Consider the following 22,721-nt stretch of genomic DNA (forward strand, 5'->3'; position numbering starts at 1 on the left):
AGTATCTCAAGTTCTGTGATTGGTTGCCAGCAGAAACTGTAACAGTCTCTTGTCAATCGTTTCAAGAGTGGTAATGTGACGGTTTTCTTTGAAGTATTGTGTGCTTTTTTCTTCTTTTTCGGTGTAAATACATGCAAAAGATTCAATATGATGTTGAAAGATAATTAAACATTGTACAGTGAGATATGTGTCATAGTATTTTCGCTGCGCACGTAATCTATTGCTGCTCCGCGGTGCTAAACTATAACCTCTCTTCTGTCGGAGGCGTCTAAGTGACTCATAATCGTTCAGCTTTTAATTTTGGTAAGTATCTTGATATATTATGTCTTGTTTAACGATCTATTTAACTAAATATTCGTTAATTACATATTAGTATATGTACGATATGTTGCAATTATGATTAAAGTAACCTTGTCACAGTTGTGAAAGGAGCGTTACATTGATGCGTCAAATTTTTACGTCATGTGGATACTCAGCACATTTAAATCAAAAAGAAAAAGCAATATTCGAATCATGTTTACGCTTTTTGTTTTGCATAATTAAGTACTTATGCAATTCAAACCATACATGGTTTACTTGGCAAAAGGCTAAGTGGCAAAAATATAAACGCATCATAAATGATTCTTATGCAAAATATTTTACAAAAATGCTGATTATACACTTCCACGAAACTTCGAGTAAAGATGAATCAAAGAACATTTTTGTTGCCATTACTCATTTGAATTCTTAGCAGAAACGATGTCTGTGTTTGTTCATGATTTCGCAACAAGTTATGCGTCATTTATTTTTTTTTTTAATTAAGAGAAGATAGCGTCCGATAACGTATTTGATATACTAATTTTTACATGGTTATTGAATGTCACATTCGAGTAAATTAACGAGATTGATAAATATTTAGATATTTTGTTGAATTCCATGAAATGATTTACATAAGAATTGTGGGCACTCGCTGATTACAATTCGTGCAAGTTCACTTGCTCAGATTAAATTAGGTTTAGAGTCGATTGTACGTTTCAACAATATAACCCGGTCTTAAAGCAAGGCCACGGTACTTGTGGCCGAACAAAGGACACAAGTGGATACTCGGGGCACTAATTTTTCTAGACACGGTTCTGCGAACGAGCACACATCGCGGTTGTCTTCTTACTTAACATCCGTTCAACTTTCTATTCGCACACTTTCGCGCTCGTTTTTCGTTCAAATGCTATTGCATTCTCATTTCATGCAATTCCAATTAGAAACTCTGATCTAATTAAAGAATGCGGCATACTTGAGTATGGTAGGGTAGCAATCTAATTTTAAAAATAGAATTCATTCTATTATAAGATGTTAAGCAAATAGATTGAAAAATTATTTTATAAATATTATCCTCTTGTTGTTTCAGGCGTGATGGAGAAAAACGTGGTGTTTGCGCCTTCGGCGCCTCCTCCGCCCTCGGCACCTCCTTCGTACGAGGAGGCTGTTGGAAATGCATCTCGCATGCCCGTTCCACCGATTACACCGTATCCAGTAGGACCATCTTCCATGCCAACACCTGGACCACCTCGTAATTATCCCTTTAACTGTATAAATCATCAAACTTTAGATGGTTTCATTACATCCATTGAATTGTTCAGTTACCAGCGAACCTACGTCGCAGCCGCTGCCGCACTATAATGCAAACCCAAACCCGGCGCCAGCCCCAGCGCCGGATGTACGGATGACCTATTCGGTGATCTATGAACTGAGCCCGAATCCAGTAAAAATGACCTGCCCGACGTGCCATGCCAGCATCAAGACCACCACGATACAAGATCACAAGCCGAGTGCTCACCTCTGTTGCATCGTACTTTGTCTACTTGGGTAACGTACCTATTTACATATTTTATATCTGTTTGCTTATCCTCTACTCTGCTTATCTGCTCCTTTCACCATAAATGCGATCTCTATCCTGAGAACACGAATTCATGAAAAATCATGAGTACATTTAATTGCGAGTTGCGTGTGATTAACATTACTGCTAGAATAAGTTGTATAAATGTATTTTCCTGAAGAAGTACCTCGGTTAACAATCCTTTCATAAGGTTCCTCGTGGGTGTTTCCTCTCTCCACAGTTTTATTAGCCAATCCGTACCGAAGATTGAAAATCTTGAGAAGGGGGTTATAGCATTTAAACTTTCTTATCGAAAAAATTCTTGCACCATTTCTCAACGAATGGCCGAATTTTTTCTTTTTTTGGCCACTTCCGATCTGACCGGAAATGGCCGAAAAAGGGTTGGCTCTAGAGCGAATCTCGCTCCAGTTCACTTCAGCTTGTTCTTCACTTTTCATTTTCCTGTAATTCAAGACTGTGGTATTCAGGTTTCAATTTATGTTTGCTCTCCATTCCATTAGTCCTTCGTACGTCGACAATCTCCACTTCTAGGCTCCAGGCTCTCCTCGTTTCCTAAAGCAATCCTGCTTCGCTCCGGATGTGTGTTGGTTTCGATAATCGAATTCTTCTTACCGATAGCGTTTCAATTTCAGATGTTGCCTTTGCTCGTGTCTGCCGTACTGCATCAGCAGCTTCATGAACGTTCATCATTTTTGCCCGAAGTGCAAAAACTATATCGGCACGTGCAAGGGTTGAATGGGTATTCCAAATACTGCGTACTTTAATACATTGTTACGGTCTCTTTTATGTAACCAGACAGTGTTATCCAGGCGGGATGGGAGTTTTAGAAGATATTTCCCTGCTTGTTCGCGTATTAAGTTAAGAAAAACACGAACGATTCGATTGAGATTATCGTAGGATCGTATCGAATACACTATGTATGACGCTTATTCCTTGACGAATGTCACTTGTAACGCGTGATAGTCGGGATTATTATAAATTTCGTGGGATGTAGAATGGGTGGTTGAGTATGCGTGTACCAGGTTTGCAGACAGCGAGTGAGATCGGAATCTCTTGTTAAAGTATTTTCCAGCATTCAACTCGGGAACAGCGTTGTTCCCGTTTGCATTTCCAATATTTCCTAGCCTTAGATATTTTTTTCTCCGGGAGAAACAAGTAGAAAAATGTTTGCTCGAAACCGCGAAAGAAAGAACGTTTCCTTCCTTTTTTTCGCCTTTTCGACTCGATCACGTGTAACTTCTGAATCTTATTCTCTTGTTTCTTTCGACGTGCATTCCATTGATAAAAGAGCGAGCAGAATGTGTGTGAGCAGAATGAACAATCGTTCGCCTCCTGTCTACAACATTTCCATTCGTATTTATTTTTGTATTTTATTGGTGCTTCCGGGACTTTCAGTGAAACATATTCCTGCATAATTATAAATGTGTATAGACGGTATTCCTATGAAGGAGGTATTTTTAAGTGAACCATAGAAAGGATTTACGAGTATGAGAACAGGATCCGAATTATATTGGAGATAAAGATGGTTCACCTTGTGTTTCGTGCTCGAATGATATATAGTACTCTGTTCAAGTTATTTACATTGAATATATTGATTCAACGTTTCAAATGACGTCTCTTATGTAAAGGAAAACTCGAAATAAAAATAATTTTGTGGATATCCTTCTGGTTCCTTCAATATTCTAGGCGCATCTCATCTGTTTTGTCCAATCGTTTCCTGTTTCTTTTAGCTGATCACGTTAGGAGTCAGTTGATATCGCTATCAAAAATCAAGCAATATTATATACATTTTACTCGTTTATTTCATTTTGATAAGCATAGAAGGTATCGAACAATTTCGAGTACATGTCTCGACTGTAATGAAAAAGATTGATTATGTTTAAATAGTTGAAAAATTACGTATACTACAGTAACGATGTTCTCGGTCGTTCCTCGAGAAGATACTAATCTCGGTCATAAAACGTATCATCGTGATTCACGATTAAATGTTGACGAGCATATTCGTAAACGTTCTACGTAAACAACGTTAGAAAATCTCTACCAATTAATATTGCGATGTTATGTTCTTGTCAGCTGCACGATAACACGTTTATTGTTATTCAAGAGCACTTGTTCGTCGCGTGCATATACGATGACGAGTACAGATGAAATATACATTCTTAGATACGAAACGCTCCTGATAAAATCTCCTGATAAAATGGGAAGAAGAATCCGGAAGTGTTGATTTATTCGAACCGATACAGAAGATTCTAACTTGCAGTTAGCACGACGAAATAATAGCAACGTTTGATAAAACAGAAAATCAACACCCCAGTTTCTCTACACTTTCTGAACGATCCTACACAAGAGTATCTAACAAGTCATCGTGAGGAAGAAATTGTTGTTGAGCCACGGAAGAATACTCCATGTCGATGGGTTTCGTGTCGTCGTAAAGTGCCGGAGCTTCGCAGAGGATCGTGAATGTACCCACCATGGAGGCTATCGTGAAGATCCAGAGGAAAAGACGATCCAGGACCATCGCAACGAAACCCCAGTCTTGATCCTCCTATTATAGAACGAGGATGAAATAAAACCAAATTTCGAACCGAATTTCTCACAAGTCCTTACCGCGTTGAATTCATCCTGACGTTGTATATGATGCTGAATAAACATCACGTTGTGTAAAGCTTTCTCAAGTTCGAAAGGATACTTCTTCTTCGGTGTTACGTCGCTCAAGGATTCGTCCAGACCGGACATCACCGTAGGAAGTCCATTGTATCCACCGATCCCACCCAGGAATCTGTTGTGCGCGCTGGTCGTGTGCAGTCCATTGCAAGCTGAAGAGAAATTTATATTCCAAACTTCAGGTTAAAAGCATAGTTTCAAGAAACGTACCACCGACTCGCTGATGTCGAACGGAATCCGGAGAGGACACAATGGAAGAAGACTGCACCGCAGCAGCAACAGCAGCGTTGAATTTGCTCTTCTTGCTGGACCTCCCTCTTCCATGGATCTTATGAGCAGCGAGATCGTTCAATAAATCATCGGGCACCCTCATCAACAGTAATTTTGGTAGTCTTCTTATAAAAATCTTCCTGACCCACGGGGCCATCTTATGGGTACTCGGTTTCCGATAATGGACATTCAATATGATGATGGTTATCACTACGGACAGACCGACTAGAATCATCGTGAAGAGCAGGTACTTGCCCAGCAATGGTAGCGCTAATGACGTCGATGGTATAATCTCAGATATCAAGAGGAAAAACATCGTCTGAGATAGAAGAATGTTGATACAGAGAGCGATTTTCTCGCCCGAATCAGCTGGCAGGTAGAATGCCAGTACTGATAAATAGGAAATGCTCACGCATGGTACTATCAAGTTCACCGTGTAGAATAACGTCTTTCTACGTAACGTGATGTTGAAGAAGATGTCCGGGTAGGGCTCGACGCAGCAGGGATAGTATTTCTTGTGACGTTCCGCTGGGACACCCAGGATGTCCCATTCGACACTGGGGTAGTACTCGCGTAGATCGATGCCAACTTCCACTTTGTCTCCCATGTTCTGGTTAATGTGCTTCAAGTCGATCTAAACACACCAATTAGCGAGGATGGAAGTTTGCAATTAGGAGCCTGGCACTAGATGCATTTACCTGGAAACCGTCGTAGGTCCACGAACCGAACTTCATAAAGCAAGTCTGTTGATCGAATGGAAAGTAGCGGACGTCTATTTCGCAGGAAGACTTGAAGATCGCCGGGGGTGTCCAAAGGACCTTGCCGGTATAGTGCAAGATAGCCTTCGTCATCGTGGTCACCCCGTACTCTCCGTCGGCACTGAAAATTATAATACAATGAGAGGAGTTTGACGATTGGATGAAGATTCCTCTCGCGTACTTGTTGTAGAGGACAATGTCCGGAAGCCATATGTGCTCGCTGGGTACGTAGAGTTCAGTGACTCCGCCGTATTCAGCTGGATCCCACTGAAACTTGTGGTCCTGCCATTCCTAAACAGAGTTAAGAAATGTTACACCTTAAGAAAAATTGGGTAGATTATTCTGGGACTTACGTGCTCGAGCCAAACGTTCGTTGTGAGGATTTGATCCTTCAAATTCTGAAATATTCAATATATTAATTACAATATCTGGGAATATTCCAATTAAGAGTATCACTTACAAGATCTATTAACTGAGAAAGACGAAGTCCTAGTTTAACGACCACCGTGTCAGTGTTATTAGAGACTGGTCGGATCAGCCGGTTGTAATTCGACAACAAATCATCGTACAGCCTCTTTGCATCGGGGTTGCTGTAGCATATTTGTGCCGTGAGGATTAAAATGATAGCTTGAAGTATCATATTGAGCAAACAGCTTGCGGATAGTTATTCCAGTCCAATTAACATCCTGTACAATAAAATTGTTATATGTACCTTGCACGTGGATGTTTGTTGTTAATTTAATTTTTATTCGTCGTTATTTAAAATTTAGTGCCGATAGCTTTGTCGTCGTTATGAACCTGTTGCGTTAACTATAATTCTGTTTATATTAAATTTATTTGGAAATCAGATTGTTCGGTTTAAACATCTTTATCTACAACTAAGATTTTTCCATTTATTTTTTGAAAGGCGAAAGAAAATCCATAGAGCTGATCAATCGATTTGCACCGGGTCATGTCTTCTTCCATACAGTCGGTCAAAAAAGTTTCGGTACACCTTAGATTTCCTATTCTAAAAAATTTTCAATTACTTTCTATTGTTTTAACCGTGGAGATCGCGCGTTGACCTCGATGTCTGCAAAAATTACTTGCAATTAGTTCTTTTTTAATTTCCTATTTCGAATAATTAGTATTTTTTCCCGTATTTTTTAACCCTTTGCAGTTGAAGCAAAGCATTTATCTAATCACTCTTATTACATTTCTATCAAAATCGCTACATGGCAAGTTCTATCAGACTTTTTTATTAAAATGCAATTAGTGTTAATTTAAAAAACTACCTTCTCCGGGTAGTCATCGTCTGAACAAAAATCGTACATAGATTCATAGATTTGAAAGAAGGATTACGTACTTGCGATCAGTTCTCTTCAGGCTCCCTTATGTACAGTTCCTAACACATTCGATCTCGCGCGGATATCATAATCTTTGAACGCGGCTGTTTCGAATCAGCGCGACGCTGCGCCAACCGACGTACATCCGACGCGACTCGCATCACTGACGCGTCTTTTCTCGTTCAAATGATGCCCGAGGAGCGTTAGAACAGGAATGACATTGTGTACAGCCAATGGACCACTGGATGATGTTACGTGCATCTCAGATTCCCCAGGATCAATACACCATTGCGCATGCACCGAGGTGACTGAGGGTGGTTGCGCGTTGCCAGACACCACCCAGGGCGCAGGTTCTGTTCGTTGCACTCGAGGGTAGAAAAACAGGCGCACACTAATGTACACCGGGCTTTCTGCGCGAATCTCTCCCCATTTTCACCAACGCCCTTTCGAGTCGTGTCCCCTGCTATGCTTTTTATCCTCAATTTTTTCCACCCCCTTTTCTACTTATCCTTCTCATTTAGCAGTCGTTAAGTCGAAGAAGCTTGGGATATTTTAGTCGTTGAAAGCTATAGAGAAAATATACTGTATTATATTAAGGTTGCAAGAATGGGGGAAATTTAATTTTTCATTTTGCAACCCTCCTCGCTAGCGTTAGCATATTATACAAAATTTCTTTCATTATTCTTTTTCAAAATATTCGACGATGTTAAATTCCTGGTGACGGTCACGGATGATCCTCCTGGGTCAATGTATTAAAGTATTCGATTTCTTGGAAGACTCGACTGAACGGTACAAGGGAATCACCCCTTGGAGCAACCCGAGAGAAATCCTTCTCAGTTTTCTAATTTACCTAACGATGGAGGGGGTGGATGTAAGTTCGAGCTTCATTTTCGCCTAGACGGAATGGTATTCAAAAGGTTTCGCAACTGAAGTGCTTCATCATTTTTTACTTGATGCTAGTTAAAACAGCACGGGTAATTGATGAAACAATGATTTTAAACGATCCTTTGTGTTATATCTTGATTTTTATTGAGCTCGTTCTACATTTATTAATTAACTCGTATTCGACCGATGAAATATTAGATAATCCATCTAGGCGTACTTTATCCTCACGAAGCTAATGACGTTGGCTCATTAGAAATGGAGAGTGTAACTTAATTGTCCGTGGAATTTTGAAAGTGGATTTGAAACAGTGAGGAGGAAGGAAGGCTTCTTCTTAATTAGTTTCGAAGTAATTTATCTTCCCGGTAGTTTGCTGTTTGTGTACTCTTTTTATCCAACGTGCATAACGATAAATGGGATTATTTTTCCGGGTTTCGTCGTCGCGAAGCACTACCGAGTGTACCGGGGAACCACTTTCGAGTGGCACAGACACCGAGTAACTAGCCTCTTCTCTTCGTACGGGCGCACGCGTGTAACGCATTTCATACTTTGTCTTCAACTATCTTTTCTTTTTTTTCTTTCAAATATTAATTAGACCCGCAGGTTGGCTGGAAGCTGTTAAGATCAAATATTTACCGCTCTGACGACGAATATTTCTCTGCTTTATTTTTAAATGCCTCTGTCCGACCGAGAGAACAAAGGGTAACTTTCCGACAATCCATTTCATTTGAAATATACTACTGTTTTTTAAATTATTCTCCTCAAACATTCTTCTCTCCACGGCTCTATAAGAAAGTACTTGTATAAACTTACGAATAGCATTTGTACAGGTAAACACTATTCAACGGGTAACATCGAAAACCTTTCTATTTCCCCGGAGGGCAAAAATGTTACGTTTACATTTCGTCGTTCGATTCGAGAACAGTCGGGTGTGTTTACGAGAATTCGTTAACGCGCGGAGCACTTCTCGCGACCGGTGCCATTTTTCTCGGCGACAGAAACGAGCCATTACATTACGTTACATGTCCGTGCATTAGAGCACTTTATCCTTACACACGAGCCGTCTTCTTGCGTTTATGTCTCTCTCGCTACGTTCATCCCCGATGCGCTACCACGATGATAAACGTGACTGTTTTTCCGGCTTCCTATTCCGCGAAATAACCGAAAGCTGTACCTCTATTTTCCACTCTCGGTATTCTTTTCAAAGTGTACAATTTTTTCTTTCTTTCTAACAATTTTTAGAGGATTATAAAAATTTCTTATCAAGATGAAAATGAATAATTGATCCATAAACTTGACCTTAAATTTCAATGTCAACTTTAATAAACCTTCGTGGGTGACAGAAAATTGTACACACGTGCAGCGAGTACGTATAAGCTGAGCGAAACACCCGCGGCGCGTTACACGTATGGGGGATGCATCTGTCGAGGAATATGTTCTTCAACGAGGTGCATTGAAATGCGTTGCAGTACCCTGGGAGTGTCTCTCTCCCTCCACCGTTCAGCTGGAAGTGTTAATGCCAAGATGGTGAACCGATAAACTAGCTAAAATTTACGACGCGATATTTTTCTTCATAAGGGAAAATATACGCCGGACGTATTTGGAATTTATGGTAAAAGTATTGAAATTTAGTCAACGACTCGAGATTGATCTTGTATCGGTTCGAAAACAAAGAAGTCGATGTAACAAGTATTCGTTGCTTGATAAAAGTTCAACCTCGTCGCTGCCAGTGTTCCGTCCTGAAATATGCATTATGCATCCGGTTAAAAGCTTGCTCTTCTTTGGTATGTGTGCACGCGTACCGTGTGGAGGGTCTTCTCCGAAGGCGCAGCAAAGTATTTTACACTTTATGCCTGGTACCCTCTCGGTACATCTGTTTTAAGCACCGCCAAGAATGCTTTGCAACGTCGTTTATTAAGGCGAAACGTTTTCTCCTTCCAGGGTTGAAATATTAACAGGTATCTGTTCGGTCATTTTCAAGAAGAAAATACTATTCTCCACGCTTCTTTTCTTGGTAATTGCACGAATGTTGCAACGGAAATTCTCCTACCTGTCTGAGTTATTAATCGGAAACAAGCTCGTGGGATCTCGTTTCCGTCGGCCTTTCTTATCCGCGCTGAAAGTGGCAAGCGCGGAGGCGTGTCTGAAATTTTCAACAGGAACGCGAAACGGGTTGCACAGCCAGCCGGAACGGGAGAGAATCAAAGGAGCCTCGGTAGACGCGTGGGTGGGAAGAAAGGAAAGGTAGAATAAGGGAAGAAAAGGGAAATGTATCGGATGTAACGATAAGGGAAGGATCGAAATGGTAGATAGGGTTGGGATTGCAACTCTCGAAATTGGTTGGTTCTTGGTACGTAGCGGTAATTAATGTGGTGTCACGCATCAAGTAACCCTTTCTATCTCTTACCATGTTACTTGTTCTCCCTCTGTCGCGCGGCGAAGGAAAACTCACAGGACCACGAGATAAGCCGAAATCCCATTACACTTCGTCGTTAGATTCTCCTGTCGCATTGTGAACCAGTTGGTCGTCCTTGTACCTCTTCTATTCTCCTCCTCTTCCCGCCGATTCTCTTTCGTCTTTCCATCCCCCTTTCGCCACCTAAACCCGCCTTCTAAACTCCGGGATAATGGTCAAGGCGTGTTGGAGTTTAAATGAGTGTTTGTTAGAGCTCTGTAAATTATGCCGACCCCTTTCGGGACACCCGGTATATATGCACACGTACGCGAAAAGGTGTACCGTCGCGTCGTCACGCCTCATGCTCGGCTGATCATTCCACAGCCCCGGTTTGACGTTGCGATAACAATTTTCATTCTTCGCCCACCCCGTTGCAAACTTACATTCGAAACAGGATTTTTTATAAATAGACCGTGTCCAGTTGATAATTTTATAAAAATTCCGAGAGAGTTTTGGGTTTAAATCCGGGTTCAACGATTCCATCGATCGGATATCTTTCTTTTTACACACGTAACCGTTTGCAGTAGGCGAGCGTCTTCAAGAAGCGTTTCTCCTCCTTCCAATTTCGATGCTTTCCGTTCCATTCACCGACTCATGCAGAACGAGAAAAATGACTTTGTGGCGAATCGCTTCGTCCTGCACCCTTTTTTCCTCCCCCTTCCCGAACCTCTTTTCCACCGGGTAGTCGAGTTTTTCCTCTTTCGTTCGTTCACCGTCCCGCGAGAGTTGTCTCGGCCCTTCTGTCACCGACATCATTCGCTCGAGTTCTGATCTTTCAGTAACGTTAAGGCAAGATGTTCGGTCTCGCGAGGCCGACAAGACGGTGAAAGACAAAGGGAAGATGGAGAAAAAAGCGACACAGAGGAAAACGTAGACGAGCCGAGGATAATGTCGGGGAACTTACGGTGAAGGTAGAACGAAATCTTCGCCAAAGGTGTTTTCATAAGTAGATTTGTGGAATCTTTCTTTCTTTTTTTTTTCTTTTTAGTTTGTAGGCGATCATTTGTTCGCGTTATACGGCACGTAGTTTTGGATAGCGCCATCGAACGCGTTGAACAAATCCGAGGATGTCGATATTCCAAGGTAGCTTATCCATCTTCTAGATTGAAAACACCTATGGGAAATACGTCCAGTGGCTGGGCACGTGCCGAGCTACGGGCCGTTTCCATTTTCCCGAGACATTGCGATACTGCAACGCTCCTTGATGTTCCTTACTTTTCTACATTTGAAAATGTAAGCTTCTAAAATTTCAAATTTCGATCGATAAAAATATTTCCCGTGGCTCGATAGAAGGGAATGTTCCCTTTTACATCTCGTACACAGGGGTGGCTTATAATAAACGAAAGGGTTGACCCTCGGATGGCGGACCAGGGAGAGAGGCAGATTTACATTTTCAAAATTGAACACTGTTCCTTTAAAAATTATTTTAAATATATATTTCGTTATTATAATATCAAAAGGGTTAATCGTTGGACGGCGGACCATGGAGAGAGACACATTTTCATTTTCAAAATTGAACACTTTTTCTTTAAAAATGATATATTTCTTGTTTGGGTCACGATTGACCCAGACTGCGGCGTTCAAAGGTTCATTCGGTCGGATCGTTCGATTCTAGACGGACGTAGAACTGGACGATCTAACTAGAGGAGATCGTTCGAATTATCGTCCGACACCTTCGAGCATAACGAATCAATTTATGGGCCGCAAACGCAAATGCCGGTCGGTCACCGATCGGCCTACCATCGCATGAATTATTGATATATCAGGGCAGGTTGAATCGGTAATGGTCCAGCTGGTATAGTACAGGCGGATGCCTATCGGGCAGACCGGGTACAGTTTCGTGGAGGGCGTGTTCGCGTTGTCGAAAAGCAAGCAATGCAGAACACGGCAACCCTCGAGGAATTCCAGCGTCTGCGCCCCCGTAAACAAGAACTTCACGCATACCCGTTTATTTTGGAGAATCCCTGTAGATCGGCCGCCCTCCCGGAAATACCGTACACATACCCCATCAGGAGCAGAGGGTTGCAACGGACTACCGCATATCTGAGGTTGTCCCGCGTACCTACCTGCATTTACGTGTACGCGCTTGTCACATATTTTCCCTCGGTTCGAGCCGTTTCGCTCTGCTAAACCGTAACCCCCCTGCGGTTCGCGATTACCAGACTATTTCGTTGGCAAGTTTGACGGGTTATCGGGTACCGATCGCCGCGCTCTGCGCTTGCCCGAATCTCCTCGAATATTTCAACCCCCTCTCGTCGTTCCCTAAAATTTTCAACGTTCGCGCTTCGCATCCGGCGTGTACGTTGATATTCACGGTGGATACGCGTTCTAAGTAGAGCAACCCCCGGAAAATCGTTGTTTTATCCTTCGAGCTTGGGGAAACTCGCGACAACCGTCTCGAGAAACCACGCTCAAACAAATCTCCAGTCGATATCCTCTCGACGGTCGTTCAACAAGTAACAAACCCGCGTCTCCGGTTTCCGGTACCGTTTCCCCATTCTCGATCGTCCTCCAGCGAGATTATTAATGCAGCTTCTTCGTTGTTCTTCCTAATTCAATGAAATGAAATTCTTTCTTCTCCCTTGCTTTTGATAGCAGTTAATCCTCGCAAATTGCCGCGGAGTATCGTTTTATTATCCTTCCCGTTTGAATAACGCGGAAACGTGGATTTCGTGTTATTCGAAACTCGTGGGCTTTTCTCAAAGGAACTTTAATCGAAAAAAGAATCGTGTCCCGCGAACAGAGCTTTGTAGCGATCTTTTAATTTAGTAGGATACACCTGTCAGATTCGTGGAACCAGTAAACGCTTCGCGATTTCATTTGTCGATAACGGTATCCATTCGGTGTACGATCGACCCATTAACGTCTTCGTCCTTTAGGCTTCGGAAAATCCCTCGGTCGTTTCATTAAATCAACGATTTCGAGCTCGTCAGCGTCGAACTATTCGAGCGGAGCGACGAGAAGGGATGAAAAATACGAGGAGGGAAAGAAAGGAAGAGAGAAGCTATGGCAGCTATGTCCGATATGTCCGCATTGGATAAGGCTTCGTTTCTATTGTACAATTTTCAACGAAAAAGAGAAACGAAGAGAAGGACAGGTGCGAAAACGGGGGAGAGAGAGGGAATCGAGTAACGTAAGGCAACCACCTCCCGGTGTCTCTCTTCGTTTCTCTTTTTTTCTTTTTCCTAACCACCCCTTCCGCCCCTTTGCCGCTTCTGCACTTCGTTCAGCTCCCTCTGACGAGTCGACCTCGCACCGCCAGTGTCAGTATCGACTGGGATACCTCGTGGAGAGAACGGCAACGAGGAAGGACAGAGGGTAGGCGAGATGCTGAACACGTACAAGTGGAACGGAAAGCGCAGGGTAGATCAGGCTGGGGAGACAGAGAGGGAGAGACAGACAGAGCGACTCGTCGATTCTCGAGCGTCGTGCACAGTGCCGTCCGAGGGTGCACCCTCGGCGCTGTCAGAATTCTTCGGAAAAAAAATCCTCCCCCACCTTAGAACTGCGTACAAGAAACATTGTCCATGGACCTTGCAAGAATTCCTCCCCTGATCGATCGGTAAATTGAAAAAAAAAAGAAAAAAAAAAAATTCTTCAAACCTGCCGAATGTTACGAATCGACGACGAAAGATTTCTACTATTCGAGATTCGAAAAGAATAAGAAAATAAAGCTGTAGAGGTTCGTCGGCGCGTCGCCGCCTCGAGGTTTCCACATGGTCTCGTCGTTCATCTCGGGTTAGATTCGTGTAAACTCGCCGGTTGTCGGTCGGTTTCGTTAGCCGGTCCTGTCGGTGCTGCCACATGGCCGTGCGTCGTGTTTTGCGGGCTTCGCAAGCTTTCAGGGGCGGCACCTGGCTGGTGGGGGTAGAACGTTTGGTCGGTAGTACACGGGGGTGGTGGTCGCGCGCGCACGGGTGGCGTCGCTTCGGCTACGTTCGGTCGAGTTCGCAAGCGATCGCGAGCGTCTCGCGTCGGGGCTTCCACATGGGTTGGTATTGGCTCCCGGGGCGCAGGGTGGCTTGGTGCGGCGGGGCTCTAACCTGAGAGAGACTCTTTCGGCGTAGAGAGTACAGCGAACGCGACGAGGGTGGCGTGTAAGGGTGAAGAAGCGAGAAGGAAGTATCCGGTAGAAGGGTAGGAGGGAGATGAAAGAAGGGAGAAGGCGAATGCGCGAACTAGAGTGAGCAAGAGGCTGAGATACGGCTCGCCACAACACCCCGTTCCTCCACCTCCGCCATCCGCCTCGCGTCCACCTCCTCCGCCTGCCGCGGAACGGGCAGAGCGTCAGTGCTAAGGTGGGTTGCTCGGTCGGAACATTGCCAGAGAGAGAGAGACGCGTCCTGGGAGTGCCTGCTGCACCGACACCGACTCCCTGGTGCAGCACCCGCAGCGGTGCAAGGATCGAGTGAACGCGCGCACCTTTCAGCTCAGTGAGTGACTGACTGGACTTGACTGATCGTCACGCGCCTAAACCGCGTACACGCGCGTCAACAGGCACGCGAGTAAGATCGGGCTGGCAAGAAATAATAGAAACGGGAACGGGAACGAGAACGGAAGCCAGCTGCCAGCAGCGTTCGCCGTTTTGTTCGTTGGGAAACGGTGTAGGAAGCTCGGTGACCGAGAGGAATAGCAGGCACAGTGCGTCGAGTGCGAGAAAACCCCTCGGGATATTTGCGTCGCGAACGTGCAACGAGTGCACAACGCTCGTAATCATGAGAGAATCGAAGCGTTGCAGGAGGCTGGTCGAAACCCTCGTCACCGGTGAGACGACCGCGACGACGACGACGACGGTAACGGCGACTACCACGACGAAGACGACCACCGCGAGATTTCGTTTGGTCGGTTAGACGCGTTACACGTATGTACGTGCGCATCGGCGAGAAGCGGACAGAAAAGCTGGACGAGAGGGTGAGGGTGGAAACGAAAGGTGTGTCGAGGAGACGAAAGTCGAAGTCGGTAGGAGGTCAGCGTGGCTTCAGGGTGGCGGTGGCCGATAGTGATGGTAGTGGTGGTGGTGGTAGTAGTGGTGTAGTGGTGGGTGCTGCGAGCGGTGAATGATCGTCGTCAGCCTCGTGGAAGAGGCGGCCGCCGCTTATGCGGTCTGTCGCGCGTGCCGCATCATCGTCGCCAGCGAATGATCGCGAGTCCGCGTTGGATAGAATCGTCGGAGAGGAGGAAACGAAAGAGGAAAAGATTGGATCAGGGTGAACGGAATCGGTAATCGTCGTCGAGTTTCGTCGCCGTGGTCCTGTGAAAAATTTCGAAGAAATATCGAAGGGATAAGACGAGAGTCGGAGAATTAGAAAGGTGGCTGAAAGTAGTCCGCGGTCGTCGAGCTGGCGGCTGGCAGGAGCCGCTGGGTTATGGCAAGCTGGATCGCGTTCGGGGATATTTTTAAAGGAATCATGACGAACGCGTCGTCGAGGAGAACGTACGTGTCCAGCAACACGAGGATCTCGAGGACGCGCAGGTCGAGGACAACGGGTACGAGGACGAGTACGATCGCATGCAGAGTATCATCGATGATGAATGTTGTTGGATCGAGGACGACGAGGAGGTTAGCGAGCGAAGCGTTTTTCAAGATCGTTCCTGCGAGCAGCCTGTCGACGATTCTGTGTACGCTGGCGCTGCAAGTAACTGTAATCGGTGGCGGTGCCGTAGTCCCTGGCTCGTACGTTCTCGGGCCATCGAATGGCTGGTAGCGCGGACGAGGCAATCCTAGTATATACGGTGTCTCTCGTTAATCACACGTTATAGAAGCAGTGCGGTTGTTGTGCCGTCCCGGATCTGTTCCGCGAAGCTGTCCGGCCCTTTTGTTTTGTTGTCGTCGGTCTGGGTATACATTCGTATACATATATATATATATATCGGTGGTGCCGCGTCCTTCTGGTGGGTGTTGGTGTTGTTGGTGCGCCGTCTAGCGATACCCTCGTGTTCACGTTTCAGTTGACGGTACCGGTGCCGGCCGGCCGGTCGTGTCCTGCCCGCAGTGCGGTCGAGCCTCGGCTAAAACCAAACCAGGCCCAGCCGACCCCGTTTATCCGCGCGTCTCACGCTGACCTCTCGGTGACGTCTCTCGGTCCACGGTGACTGTCCGCGACCACACGGGGTTGACGCGCGCGGCCACCCTTACGACGACTAGCTACGACGCGACCACGGTCACGGCGACGCCGGGAACCGCGTCAGAGACGACGGCGACCACAGCCACTACGACCACGACGACGAGTACGTGGGGGATATGTGCGGGTGCGCCACGTCCACGCGACGAGGACTGGGGACTGCTGCGGGTAAATCGGCACGGCGCACCAAGTCCTCGTGCTCGTTACACAGCACGCCCGGGATACGGTAGCTCGTCCTTCACCCTAACTCCTCATCGACGCCCGCGGGCAATGTGCCCACCCGCCGGCAGAGCAACGTGAGTACGCTCAATCTCGACAGCTACCCGAATTTCTTATCCTATCTATGTGTAACACCGCGATGCGTTCATCTTCCGTGCTATTTTTCTTTTTTTTTTTTTTCTATTCTCCTTTCTATATGCATTTCAAAACTATCGACTTCGAGTCGAACGTACGACCTTTCTTTTCAACAAACTGCACTTCGAAACGTTCCAGTTTGCCTAGCCTTTGTTGTCGATACGAACGTTTCCGTCCAGCAGCTTAAGGGAATACTCGATATACTCTGTTTACGTTTTCATCGGACGTTCTATGGATGATCAAACGGTACATTTGTTTCCCTTTCTTCTGTTTTCGTGTTCCCGTTCACCATCTCGGCTTCAATTATACCCGAATGCATTTTACACGGTGTCAACGAAAGCACCGCTCTTGATGAAATAATAAAACGTTAAGGGTGTGTTTCATTTGCATAAAGGAATGAAAGAGGATCGGGAGCCTCGTACGAGGAAGAAAACCCCGTGTGTCGGGATTTTAATTTAATTAGCCCGTCGATGTGAATAATTTGAACGGCGTTGGTCATTGTTACGCGTTCCCGTCGCGAGAAAAACAAAAGCGTTTAATTAAATTCTCCGCTCTTGACTTTCGACTGTTTTCGTTTGACGGACGAAATGATCGCGCGCCTTCACCCCTTTCTCGATTTTTACAGTTCTCCACGATCCTAGCCTGCTCTCTCGCAATCGCTTTTCTACCACTAATCTGAAAACTGTTCTGAATTTCCTGCCGTTTCGCCGTCGGTAGCGAGTAAAAAGGAATAGAAAAGAGAAGAAAGTAAAATTAACACTGCGCGTTTGCTCAAACCCCAGAACCTTCTTTCCCTCTATTCTCAAATTAAAGATCAACGTTGAAACAGCCGGCAAATATTTGCTTTTCTATCTGCAAAAAAAAGGAGAAGGAAAAAAAAGGGAAAGAAGTAGCGCAGCGAAATATCGATCGATTACGTTGCAGCAGAAAAGCTGTATCTTTCCAGGCACAGGAATTTCTGTTTCATTTTCATTCGCGTTCAAAGGAAATCAATTCGAGAAACGAACGAACTGGTTGATCGACGCGAAATCTCGGTTAAATACAGAGACGCGTTCCTTTCTCCCTTTTTTTTTTTTCCCCCGCCAGCAACGCGTCTTCGTTCAGGACGAGGAATAAATTGCTTCTTTTCCCTGAACTTTTACCAAGGAAAGCCATCGAAAAGCTCCAACGGAATCGCGCGAAAACGTCGGAGTGCTTTCAAGGGGTGCCGTGGTCCTGGGCGTAGTCCTCTACTTTCTCTCTCCCTATCTCCACCCTCCACGGAGTTCAACCCCCTCTCTCTCTCTCTCATTCCTTTTTTCCCTTCGATATTTTTCTCCTCTCCAATGTTTATACCTTTGCATTGTCCGAACAGTGATCGCGATAAATTTCAATGAAAATTTATTATTTGTCACTTTTTTTCAACCCCCTCCGTTTACGACGTCTCTGTTAATTCCAGCTGCGCGATATCGTTCGCAGATTGAACGCGATACACGGTCGTTTTTTCGAATCGGGCGTCGAATCGATCACGATTAAAATTTTCCCCTCGCATTGTTGACAGTGTACGCGTGACACGTATCGACACCGCGATCTGTCGAACATTATTTTTCATCGGCGCATCGACAGAAATCGATTAACGTTTCCTTGGAATTTTCATCCGACTCGGAATAGATGAAAATTGTTTCGATATTTATGGATGCGTTTCGAAACCCTTCGGCGGAACAATAACGACGGGAATGATCGTTATATTTTTTTACAAAGCACAGAATCGCAACGCAAACAAACGTTACTTGATTTCGTTTACAACGATCGTCACGTTCCATCATCGTTTGTCTGGTAATCAAGTGTTCCATGGGCTTTATCCGTGAAAACGTCGATCAAATTCACCGCAATCATTTCCCTGAATGCATGCGTGGTCGATAAATACAAATCGCCGGTTAGTTTCGAGCAATTCCAAGCCCGTGAAACGAATCTGCCTTTCAATGGTACGAAATGATCGTGGAATCGTGGAGTAAATCGGTACGACGGTTTCGACGGTGTACTTTTTTCAATTTTCGTTCAGGCTTAAGGTGGAGGGGAACGAAAGGTTTTCAATCGAGGATTTGGAAGGTCGTTTCGTCGGGAACGCGCGACGCTTCCGGATAAAGCCTGACACTTCCGGCGCGTCAGGCGAACTCAGGTCTCCATGGAAATGCGGCAGAAACGAATGGTCAAAACCTGCTGACGCGGTGGCAGTTCCGGTGCCAGCAGCGATTCTCTGTCATTTTATCGGCAAATCCTTGATTAAAACACTCTATCCTAGCGCGTTACGATTCAATTTTTCGATGAAATATCGGCTTTTCAGAAGCCGCTATTATCGTATATCCTCGACGAAAGGGTAGATATCCCCCTAGCGTTTATCGTTTTGTTTCAATTTTTTCGCTTTTCGTTCAATGATCCTTTCGGTTTGCAATTTTTCAATCATTAGGGACACGCAGCTTTTTATCCATTGAAATTCCGAGGTTTTTTCGGCCGACAGAAAATCATATAAAATGTAAAACGGTGATGCAAGAAACACCATTAAGGGCGAGAGGACTGTCATCGTCAGTCAATCGTCTCGCCTAGGCATGACGCGAACGTGATTTAGTAGCCGGGATATATTGATATTATTCAAATTTATGATCCACTCATGGTTATATGCAGGGACAAAATTTACATTCGAATTAACGTCTGCCTCTGCTTCGTGTTCAGATTTCCCCATTCCTCGTTCGTCGCGATTCTTCGCGTGCTTTGAAACTTTTTTTCTTCTTCATTTTGATCAGTTGCCAGGTTATTTCGACGGAACGACCGAAACTCAGGGATGAATTCTTCAAACCATCCTGCGGTTTATCCCTAGTATCTTAATTCCGCGGTATGAAATCAGAAATTGACCGATTAACGATAAAATATCGTAGGGGAAATCAGCGAAGCTTGTTAGTTAACTTTGTTCCAACTTTGACGAGGATTTCGTACAATTCGCCTTCTGTTTATTCCGAATGACGAAGAATCTTCGTTGGTAAACGTCGCCTTTTATCGTTTCACCGCCATTCGATTTCCCGTTTCATCAGATTAGCCCACGTATTATCGTATAATCCGAGGAACGAGCGTGACATCCGCTTTTTCCTCTTTTAATCGTTGTCGGGCGTCGTTGAACCGCGCCCGAATTCCCGTTTTATCGACTGCTTAATCCGCTCGATTACGATCCTACCGGGCCCGGCATTGAATTCCTCACCTGGACCGATCGTGAAATTAGTATTCATAGCGGTGAATAACGCGCGACCGTGTTTTCGAACACACTTTCCCAGGGACATTTTCACTTTTCCTCGCATCCTCCGTCGTACAGAAGAATCGCGTGCAACGCGATTACTTAGAGCAGATCCCTCCGGGATTGCTTAAACGCTTCGGGTAATTGCTTCTCGTGATGTATGTTATGTATCGAACCACGATCTCGTGTAAAATACATTACATTTCTTACGTGTAAGTTGTCGGGGGAAACAAAGCGGAGCAATTCTTTCGCGGTTAAGACCACTCCGTACGTTTGTCTTCTAGGAATTCATGAAAAATAGCGAACGGAGCACTTGAAATTTAATTAAAGCGTTTCGCGTTGCAATTAGCTACCTATTATTAATTCTGGATTTCAAATAAACCTACCAGATTTTCATATACTTGATGCAAAGTTGGATCACGGTAAAGTATCGTTGTATGAACGTTGACAAAGTTCGGGTTGAATGACAGTAACGTACGAGACTGTCCCCGTGGCGACCATGCAGGTGTAAAATTAGCGTCACGTATCCGTGGGGACAAAGGCACGATTAAATGCGAGTCTAAACGCGCAATTGAAATTAATGGAGTCGCGTTCGGTCGAGTTACACTGCACAATGATCGCGAACCAAAACGATTTGTTCTTCCCCTCGGCCCTTCCCGACGCCTGTTCGAGGTACAATACCATTCGGCAAATATTATCAGACCATTACGTCAATATTTTCCTTTCCGATAATGTAACGCGATAATTTCGCAATTATAATCACCGGATCGCGTAATGCTACTACGATCTGATGTCATTAGGTCATTCTATAAAAGTAATTTACACTCGGTCAGTCTGTGAATCAATAGCTATTGATACTCGTTAGTAGCTCATTAGTTCTTCAATTTAACCTTTCAATTGGGTATGACGAGTTAACTCGTCATGGAAATACGAAGGCGACCCGCGTAAACTCGAACCTCGGCTGACGGATGGCGGACCATGGAGAGTGCCCTAGTTCTAATTTAATTTCCTACGTTATATTATTTATAATTTATAATATATGAAACTCTTTCAATTAAAAATGATACATTTAACTTCAGGTTAATGTTCTCGAACACATTTTATAAATTTGGGTCTATCTGACCCAACTCCCTACTTAAAATGTTAACATTGCTACTTTCGCGTCCATTAACGTATTCTGTATCAAATTATTCGCCACAAGCGTCACTTATCGTCCAACCTTCCTTCTGAAACTTCAAAATGGATAATGCTTCATCCAGCAGAAGTGACATAACTTACAAGATAACTTGTTGCGACAAGATCGTTGAAAACTCGCATGATAGATCGAGCAAGGTTCACGGAGATTAGGAAAACGATCCACGGGAACGTTCGATCACCTCGACGACACAAAGTGTAACCCTGCTAATAATTAATAGTCCAGGTGTACACTTTTATCGGTTTTCTCTCTCGCTTTTTTTTTTCTACCCGGACGGAGTAGATAGGTGTACAAGTTAAAGCGACCGAGTTGGTCGGTCACTGTGAAGTGGCGTGGCGTTACACCACGTAACCAAGTGAACCGCGCCCACCGCAATGCTCCATTTTCTTACTCGATCGTAAATGAGTGACGGAACAGGACGTTGGAGTACCGCATAGATATTTCGGATGGATTCCATCAGCGAGCGGTTCATCTTTCCGTGGAAATCGGTTAACTACAGTTCTCCGTTTTATTCGTTCCGCGCCAGGATCGATTTCGATCCGTCGAGTACTTTTCAGAAAAGCTTGCGAGAAATTTATCGAGGAAATCTATCGACGATTTTATTTACTTCTGTTCGACCAGCGCACGATTGTTTGCCGTTACTTTTTTTTTTATTATTTCACAGAAATTATGAGATTCAAATGCGTTTCGTGTCGTACACCGTCCGTTTTAACGCGACGCCCATGAAAATCAACAGCCGCCGCTTCAAGCTGGGGCGTGGCTGTAGATATCGACAAAATTTCGTTTACCATTTGCCATTTTCGATCTGACCCGCTTTTCATTCGTTCGAAAATCTGTGCAGGCACAATTTTATTTACGCGTTTCCCAGCCGCGTGTCGCTAATCTTTCGGATTCGCTGCGATCGTAAATTGCACGGCTTAGCGATGAAACTGGGCGGATGATAATTGCTCGTTAATACACTGACCGATTATTATGAGTTATTGCTTGGTATTCGTTTCTCTAATCAATAGAAAAAGAAAATTTTATCTTTCGCGTCTTAAATCAATCCCCCGGATAAATGATAATTAATTCCATTTAACATTAATTCTCGTGTAACGATCACTCGAGTTGTAGAAGCGTTTAACGCGATCTCGATTAAATCCAGGGAAAATATTTCCAGCCTCGTATTTCGCAGCTGTTCGAGCCGGGTCGAGGCTAATTTTTTACCCTTAAAAATATCTCGATGAAAAATCGAATGCTACGACGTCGCTCGTTGATTTTATCGTTCGCGTTTCGAGACTGCTCCGCCGCGGAAACCGTTTTACCCCGGTGCAGGATAAAAAAAAAACACACACACAAACGGCGAAAGTAGAAGAGAGAAAAAGAATGAAAGAATGAAGTCGCGAAAACACGAGGGAAATCGCGAGCTCCTCGAGCTCCACCGCGAAATCATCAAATTGCTTGTTAAACGAGTCGAGTGTGTGTGCATAGCGCTTCGTTTCCTTGCCTTCTTTTATCGATCGCACTCGAACCGATGCACTCGAGTGTCGATATCTGAATGCGCGCATTCAAATTCGCATTG

At 44.6% G+C, this 22,721-nt stretch overlaps 3 protein-coding genes across 6 annotated transcripts in view; 2 read left to right on the forward strand and 1 right to left on the reverse strand.

Annotated features, from left to right (window-relative positions):
- Positions 1-59: 59 nt before the first annotated feature.
- On the forward strand, positions 60-3,521 carry LOC117606321 (lipopolysaccharide-induced tumor necrosis factor-alpha factor homolog). The gene is made up of 4 exons (XM_034328652.2): positions 60-303; positions 1,385-1,546; positions 1,617-1,842; positions 2,506-3,521. The coding sequence occupies exons 2-4, from the start codon at positions 1,390-1,392 to the stop codon at positions 2,606-2,608; spliced, it is 486 nt and encodes a 161-aa protein (XP_034184543.1). The 5' UTR covers positions 60-303; positions 1,385-1,389; the 3' UTR covers positions 2,609-3,521.
- Positions 3,522-3,765: 244 nt separating this feature from the next.
- Positions 3,766-7,115, reverse strand: nAChRalpha2 (nicotinic acetylcholine receptor alpha2). Of its 3 annotated transcripts, XM_034328651.2 has the most exons (8): positions 6,911-7,113; positions 6,026-6,251; positions 5,919-5,963; positions 5,747-5,856; positions 5,506-5,686; positions 4,748-5,441; positions 4,481-4,689; positions 3,766-4,418 (listed from the first exon to the last, which is right to left on the reverse strand). In XM_034328651.2, exons 2-8 carry the CDS (start codon positions 6,203-6,205, stop codon positions 4,212-4,214), a joined length of 1,626 nt encoding a protein of 541 aa, XP_034184542.1. In that variant the 5' UTR covers positions 6,206-6,251; positions 6,911-7,113; the 3' UTR covers positions 3,766-4,211. The 3 variants fall into 3 exon arrangements, with proteins under 3 accessions (XP_034184542.1, XP_034184540.1, XP_034184541.1); XM_034328649.2 differs by having other exon boundaries at positions 5,506-5,856; positions 6,911-7,115; XM_034328650.2 differs by lacking the exon at positions 6,911-7,113 and having other exon boundaries at positions 5,506-5,856; positions 6,026-6,349.
- A 50-nt stretch (positions 7,116-7,165) lies between these two features.
- nAChRalpha1 (nicotinic acetylcholine receptor alpha1) overlaps positions 7,166-22,721 on the forward strand; it is a 112,508-nt gene continuing 96,952 nt past the window's right edge. For both annotated transcript variants that reach the window (XM_034328646.2, XM_034328647.2), the window contains exon 1: positions 7,166-16,645. The gene's annotated coding sequence lies outside the window, so the exon portion shown is untranslated. The remainder of the gene's footprint in view (positions 16,646-22,721) is intronic.

This window comes from Osmia lignaria, chromosome 1 (genome assembly GCF_051020975.1).
Source record: "Osmia lignaria lignaria isolate PbOS001 chromosome 1, iyOsmLign1, whole genome shotgun sequence".
Taxonomy (NCBI): Eukaryota; Metazoa; Arthropoda; class Insecta; order Hymenoptera; family Megachilidae; genus Osmia; species Osmia lignaria.

Excerpts from the sequence above, each read along its gene's own strand:
- LOC117606321 (XM_034328652.2), top strand. The coding sequence starts at position 1,390 with ATGGAGAAAAACGTGGTGTTTGCGCCTTCGGCGCCTCCTCCGCCCTCG. Across the intron at positions 1,547-1,616 it reads GCCAACACCTGGACCACCTC|TTACCAGCGAACCTACGTCG; the intron begins GTAATTATCCCT and ends TGAATTGTTCAG. Across the intron at positions 1,843-2,505 it reads ATCGTACTTTGTCTACTTGG|ATGTTGCCTTTGCTCGTGTC; the intron begins GTAACGTACCTA and ends TTTCAATTTCAG.
- nAChRalpha2 (XM_034328649.2), bottom strand. The coding sequence starts at position 6,205 with ATGATACTTCAAGCTATCATTTTAATCCTCACGGCACAAATATGCTAC. Across the intron at positions 4,690-4,747 it reads TCGACATCAGCGAGTCGGTG|CTTGCAATGGACTGCACACG; the intron begins GTACGTTTCTTG and ends ATTTCTCTTCAG. Across the intron at positions 4,419-4,480 it reads GTCAGGATGAATTCAACGCG|GAGGATCAAGACTGGGGTTT; the intron begins GTAAGGACTTGT and ends GTTCTATAATAG.